Source organism: Lipotes vexillifer, unplaced genomic scaffold, assembly GCF_000442215.2.
Source record: "Lipotes vexillifer unplaced genomic scaffold, Lipotes_vexillifer_v1.1 scaffold443, whole genome shotgun sequence".
Taxonomy (NCBI): Eukaryota; Metazoa; Chordata; class Mammalia; order Artiodactyla; family Lipotidae; genus Lipotes; species Lipotes vexillifer.
Genome location: NW_006779163.1, coordinates 367,985 through 375,291, shown reverse-complemented (window position 1 = coordinate 375,291; position 7,307 = coordinate 367,985). Strand labels below are relative to the sequence as shown.

Genomic DNA, 7,307 nt, shown 5'->3' with positions numbered 1-7,307 from the left:
GCAGGAATGGTTCTCTCAAGGGACAATGCAGAGTTAGCCTCTGTCAAGACCAAGGACCGGATAACTGGGCGGTGTCTCACCAAGAGCCCAGGTGGCCAAGGAGGACCCGCTGTGCTGACAAGTGCCGCTCCTGTCCAGGTCCCAAGTGCGTCAGGAGGGGTGGCAGGCCACCATCCCCCACCGTGGGACTTAACGTGGAGGCCAGTTCTGCCTTCTCGGCTAAGAGCTTCCAGAGCTGGGGGGGAGGCAGCTGCATTAGAAAAATGCCATTGGTGGTGTGAACAATAGCAGAACTGACCCCGGCTAGAACCCCCAGTAGAGCTGGGTGGAGAGATCTGATCAGAAGGGTTTGCAGTGACTGAACCCTCCAGTTCCTGGCGCTGGGTTGGCCCAGGAAAGAGGGTCTTCGGGGAGGAATGGAATTCTGTAGGCTTGGTTCTCTAGGTGTCTGGAAGCTAGCCTGGATTGTTGAAGAGTCTGCAGGGAAGGAAACGAGATTAAAGGGAGACAGACCTAACCCAGCAAGCGAACCTGCTTGTGCTCAGCGAGGGGCAGGGAGAGAGGAAACGGCAAGTGACGTGGACGTCGTGGCCAGGAGGGTCAAGAATCACCCAACCAAACATCTCTGGCCTCAAGCCCCTCCTAGCTCTGGGAGTGACCCCCAAGCTCTAGAAACACACCACTGGATGATGTAGGTGCTGGTGTTCTCCAGTTCATGTAAGCCGAGGGCGATGGGCGGAAGATCTGGAATATTCAGGGGGGATTTTGAGTTAAATGTATGCCATGGGCAAGGCAGGGCCCTCCAGGATCAGGTCTTTGACGTCGTTTAAGAGTTCGCATTCACTGGCCGGTGCCGCGCTCTGCAGGCGGCGGAAGCGAGCCTCCAGCTGCTCCTGCTGTTTCTTGAGCTCCAGGTAGGAGTGCGAGAAAATGTGAAAGATGGACGTGGCCGGGAAGGCCATGATGAGGATCCCGCTCAGGATGCCGCTGAGGGCCACCATCTGGCCCGGCACGCTGCTCGGGACCATGTCTCCGTAGCCCACTGTCGTCATGGAGATGACGGCCCACCAATAGGAGGCCGGGATGCTGGTGAACTCCAGAACTCGCCCGGACTCGTTCTCGGCCACGTAGACCAGAGGAGAGAAGAGGGTGATGGCTACGCAGAGAAAGAGGAGGAGCAGGGCGAACTCGCGCATGCAGCGGCGCACCGTGAGGCCCAGCGTCTGCAGCCCCAGCGAGTGGCGGGCGAGGCGCATCACATAGAGGATGCGCAGTGCCCGCAGCACGCGCAGCGCCAGCCCCACCTTCTCCACGTACGAGCTGCGGCTCGGCCTCTCGCCGTCCCCCTGGGGCTCGTCGGACACCGCGAGGGACACGTAGTAGGGGGAGATGGCCAGGATGTCGATGATGTTGAGGGGCCCTTGGAAGAACTGGCACTTGTTCTGGGCCTGGAAAAACCTCAAGCCGAACTCCAGAGAGAACCAGGCCACGCAGACGGTCTCCACGATGAAAATGTAGTAGCACTTCTGCGAGCACTCCCCCTGGAGGGGCGACAGAACGCAGGGTAGAGAGGGGACGGGCAGCAGCGTCGGAAATGGCGAAATAGCCACACTGAAAAGCAATTCCATAGATCTGTAATGATAACCGATATCGATTCCATATGCAGAGTCTCTATACTAAACGTATATTCTCTCTATATTTTATATATGAAATATATATTAATAATATATTAACACATACTAATATATTCGATAATATATTAATAGTTATAATACACATAATATATTACTGTAATATATATTATATAATACATATCACAATATACTGATATATTAAGTATAGCATATATTAAACATTCAACATATACTCTCTCTATATTCTTTGTATAGTATATGGTCTCTATATTCTATATATTATCTATCTATCATTTATCTATACATCGATGGAGCCCTGTTGTAGACTCTTAGTCATCTACCAAAACCCCCTTTTTACATAGTTCTCAAGTTGTGGCTGTGCGCGTGGCCAGTCAGCTAGACCAGAGACCACTTTTCCAGCCTCCCTTGCAGCTAAGCATGGCCACATAACTAAGCCCCCACCCATGGAATATAAACAGAGGTGCTGCATGCCACCTCCAGTTCCAGGAGTTTAGTGTTGGCGTGAGTTCCTGCACGCTCTTTCTCCCCTTCCTGTGAGCCAGGACAACCCAGATGGCCCTGCACCCCAGCTTAGAACCAGCAGATTGGACCAACGCCCTGGGAAGGATGAGCATCATGGTGGGAAAAATCCAGGTGTCAGAATGAGAGCTGCCCACTCACCTCGGTTCCTCTTTATGAGAGAAACCAACTTCTACTGTGTTGAAAGCTGTTCTATCGTGAGGCCTCTTGGTTAGAGCAGCCAAGTTTCTCCTTTATGACATAAACACCTCTTGTGTACCAGGCACTGCTCTGGTGCTGTCACTTAAGCCCCACAGTGATGCCGTGAGCAGGCAGCCGGCTTCATTTATGGCCCAGGAAATGGTCCCGAGCGCTGAGATAAATTGCCTGAGCTCACATTCATAGTAGATGGTCTCGCAGAGATTATGCGCTGTTTTGTAACTACTTTGCCCGCCATCCCTCATTCATTCATCCAACAAAATTGCATGGAGGACTCACCTTGTGCCAGGTCCCACGCTAGACTCCGGAGGTAAAGGACTAGAGAAGCAGACGTGATTTCTGGGGGCTTGGAGCCTGGGGCGGGCAGAGAGGACACCGGCAACCCTGTGAGGCGGATTGCAACTATGTCCCTCCTGAGATCCCAGCCAGGTGGGGCTCCAGTGGGTTCCTCACTGTGTCATTCACACCCCTACCCCTGCCCCCAACAGAGACTTCCGCTAGCCCCTCTGCTACTCAAAGTGTGCCCTGGGACCTAAAGCATCAGCCTCCCCTGGGAGCTTGTTAGAAACACGGAATCTTGGGCTCCACAGCATCCCTGCGGAGCCAGAATCTGCATTTTAACAATGATTTGTATGCACAATAAGGTTAGGGAAGCTCTGGTCTAGTGCAATGGTTCTCAGCCTTGACCGCATGTGTTAGAATCACCTGGGCGGGGGGGGTCTTTGAAAAATCCTGATGTCCCGGTCAGGATGTCAGAGATTCTAATTTACTTGATCTAGGTCTTAGCCTGAGCAGTAGAATTTTCCAGAAGCCCCATCAATGATTCTCATGGAGCTAGAGTTGAGAACCTGACTCTAAATATCACATCTACATCTTCATCTCTATCTGCATCTATCTCTATATTGTCTCCATCTGTGTCTATATCTCTGTCATCTGTATCTTATGACAGATGAGTGAACCAATGACCAAAGCCATTTGACTGAGTGAAAAGCAAGATGTTGACAAGAGCAGTTTTCTTTGGATTAAAAACCTCTGACGTGGAAAAAGAAATTATTTCCAGTGCCTGGGCTCACAAGAATACTAAACTGAAATAATCTTTTTGTCTGGCCTTTGAAGAAAGAAACAGGCTGGACCGTCCTGATCTCTATTCGCCGGTCCAGTGCTGGGTAGCTCTCTCCCCTGGTTCTCTGCCTCGGGAGGGTTGAGACAAACGGAAATGACGCAGGTAAAGAAGTTAGCAGGCTGCTGCCTCTGGAGGTACATGAGACATTGTAGCTACCCGTATGAGATGATTCACTGGTTGCAGACACAGCCTGCCTGGTCTGTTTAAGGGGAACTATCCTTCTATCCCAGATTTTACAGGAGGCTGAGGAAATTCTCCAACACACTAGAGGTCTTTGCCATGACTGCCTGGGGTTTGCTTCAGGATTCTGGAAGGCTCAGGAGTTTTGGATCCTGATTCCCCAGTCCTGCTACAAACTTCCTGTGTGACTTTTCCGTGGTCACTGCCACTCTCTGTGCTTTAGTTTCTGATAAAGAAGGTGGAACAGAATCAATATTTCTCAAAGCTGATTTATGAGCCCTGCATCAGAGTGCCCCAGAGTGCTTGTTACAAATGTGGATTCTGGGGCCCCCATCACAAAATCAAAGCCCTGGAGTGAGGTCCAGGAATCTGCATTTTGGCAAGGCCTCCTGTTGACTCAGAGGCACCTGGAAGTTTTTCAGCCTCTGGGCCAGATCCTCTCGATAAGGCCTCTTTCATCACTGACATTCTGGGAGTTTTTTCCTTTGGCGTAAGAGCCTTGTGTGGCCTGAGAATAGTCTTCCCAGACCAGCAACCCAATAGCTCAGGAAGGTGACTCCTGGGAGGCAGAGGAGGCCCTGTGGGTCCTTCCTCCCTTTGCCTCTGGTGCTGGCTTTTGGATGTTCCAAGCATGCACCACCCACCTCCCACTGGCCACCTCCCTGCCCTGCAACAAGTGCTCTGCCGAGTCACCCCTTGCATTGCTGCTCCGCTCTGCAGCCTAAACCAACCTCCCAGCACTGGTCCTCAGAGAAATGCCCTGTTAGCGGCAGGCATTGGAATGCGGGGGTTTATGGGGTTCGAGCTGAGAAAATAATTCCCAGGCCAGGCAATATTTGAAGAAAACTAGAATGGAAGGAAAGAAAAAAGTCACCCTCTCTCTGAGGAAGTTTCTGGTCGTATTCTTTAGGTAGGATGAACAACTCATCCTGGTTTGCCCAGAACTTTCCAGGTTGAGCAACAGACAGTCCCAGGTCACCAGAACTTCCCCTCAGTCCTGGGCAAACCGGGATGCTTGGTCACCCCCCTGAGGGGCTTGTCACCACGAATGAGGCGTGCTCTGATTCCTTCCTGCAATGAAGAGAAACATGACCAGCCCCAGGAAGGCTGGAGGGGTGAACGGTGTGAGAGCATGGACGAATGTCACAGATGGATGTGGGGCTATGTTTCCATCCAGGTGAAGTCCAAGAGCGGGCAAAACTCACCTGAGGTGGACAGAATCACCAAAAGAGTGGCTGCCTCTGGATGGGGTAGAGAAGACCACAAACGGACCTGAAAGAACATTCTGGGGTGATGGGAATATTCCATATTAAACAGGGCTGTGGGTGTGCCCCATTTGTTACATTGGATAGCTAAGACTTGTGCATTTCAGTGTATATAAATTTCACCCATAAAACTGTAAAATAAAAATAAAATGAATGATCATGGTGCTAAATGATTGCAGGTGGGAGGGGGTGGAGAGAGAGAGAGAACCAGAATGGCAGACTGTGGACAGTCGTGAAAGCTGAGACATGGGTACTTACTCCATCTGGAAAAGTTTTTGTTGTTTTTTTTAAAATCAGAGTTGGAAATCAATACCACAATGAGATACCACTCCACACTCACTAGGATGGCTGTGATTATAAGGACAAAAAATAAAAAGTGTTAGGAAAAGGGGATTAAGTGGTACAGACTACTAGGTATAGAATAAATAAGATACAAGGATGTAATGTACAGCACAGGGAATACAGCCAGTATTTTATAATATCTTTAAATAGAGTATAAGATACCAAAATATCGAATCACTCTGTTGTATTCCTGAAACTAATATGATATAGTAAACCAACAATAAGAAAAACAAGTGTTGGTGAGGATGTCGAGAAATTGGAACCTCCCAGACATTGCTGGTAGGAATGTGGAAAACAGGTGGGCGGTCCCTCAGAAAACTTAAACATACATTTGCTATATGACCAAGCAATTCCGCTCCTAGGTATATACCCGAAGGAACTGAAAGCACACATCCACACAAAAACTTGTCCATGAAGGTCTGCAGCAGTGTGATTGATAACAGCCAACAAGTGGAAACAAGCTAAATGCCCACCAGCAGATGAATGAATAAACAAAATATGATCTCTCTATATGTTGGAATATTATTCAGCCGTATAAAGGAAGTCCTGACATGTGCTACAAAGCAGATGAGCCTTGAAAACCTTATACTCAGTGAAAGAAGCCAACATAAAGACCATATACTGTATGATTCCATATCTATAAAAGGCCCAGAAAAGGCAAATTCGTGAAGATAGAAAGTATGTTCGCAGTTGCCTGGGGCTGGTGGGATGGGGGCGGGGAGGGGATGGGAAATAATTGGAAGTGTGTGCAGTGTTGCTTTTTAGGGTGATGAAAACGTTATGGAATTAGTGGGGATGGTTGCATTACTGTATACTAAAAATCACTGATTTGTGCACTTGAATATTTGAGGGTATGAATTATATCTTAATAAAAAAGAACCTTGAGGGCTTCCCTGGTGGCGCAGTGGTTGAGAGTCCGCCTGCAGATGCAGGGGAGGTGGATTCGTGCCCCGGTCCAGGAAGATCCCACATGCCACAGAGCGGCTGGGCCTGTGAGCCATGGGTGAGGCATGGGGTGAGGTCCACAGCCTTGCCCCATCCTTTCCTGAAGCTCCAAAGCAGAGCTACTCTGAAGGGCTCTGGGGTCAGAGGGAGGCCAGGGCTTTCTGAGGACAAAGCCATTGTCCATGAGGGACCATCTGGACAGGCTGTCCGGCAGATGGCTGCAGGTGCAGCTAGAGCCAGTTCTAGAAGTTCCATCTGGGAGGGACTCGGGGCCAAAGTCTTGACCTTGGAGCCTCCCCTGCACCCTCTGTCTCTCTCACAGCAATGCCTGCCATCTCCCTCTTTGGGAATGAGGCCAGAATCGGCCACGTCTTACCCGCTTAGCTCAGTGCTGGTCCCACTGCCCCATTCAGCAGTTTCACCCAGTTCCCTCCCTTTCCTTCCTCCTGGCTGTAAAATCCATCATTTGTGCCTCTGGCGCTGGCCTCGGTCCTCCCGCTCCCGGTACCTGGTGGTGCTGACTCATGCCTCTCCCCGAGAGCCAGGCCTCTCTGCCCTCCTCCACTCATTCAGGCCCCTTCCACGATCCTCTCCCTTGCCGCCCTCGACTTGAGCCGCCTTCCCTCCTCCCCAGCCCCGCCCCTACCCTTGGCTCCCTCGTCATAGCTGCCCGGACTCCCCAACCCTGGCACATGGGGGCTCTGAAGTGGGGGGGGCTAGGAATTGGACGCACAGAGACCAGGGGAGCGTGGTGAGGCAGGAGGGACAGCATGAAGTATGTATACTCAGGAAAGGGGGGCCCATCCAAGAAATGGGGAATAGTGCTTGTTGGCTGGGATATAGGGAGACTCAGCAGGGGACAGGGAACCCCCCCCCCAAACTCCCAAAACAGGTTAAGAAGAATTCTGTAAAGCCATTACCAAATGTCACTGAACACAGAGAAGCTACAGAGCGGGCAGTTCTCTATGGAGCTGATCCATGATCCAAGAAAGGGCCAGGTAGGAGACACTGGCTCCAGCACGAGACCTTTTTTTTTTTTTTTTTTTCCCCCGGGAGCCGGGCCCCTTTCTTTTTGGGCCC

General features: G+C 50.6%; 1 protein-coding gene across 1 annotated transcript in view; it reads right to left on the bottom strand.

The window, feature by feature from the left end:
• Positions 1-770: 770 nt before the first annotated feature.
• KCNG4 (potassium voltage-gated channel modifier subfamily G member 4) overlaps positions 771-7,307 on the bottom strand; it is a 12,073-nt gene continuing 5,536 nt past the window's right edge. Inside the window, exon 2 of the mRNA XM_007452552.1 lies at positions 771-1,541. Within this exon, the coding sequence (XP_007452614.1) occupies positions 771-1,541 (771 nt within the window). The remainder of the gene's footprint in view (positions 1,542-7,307) is intronic.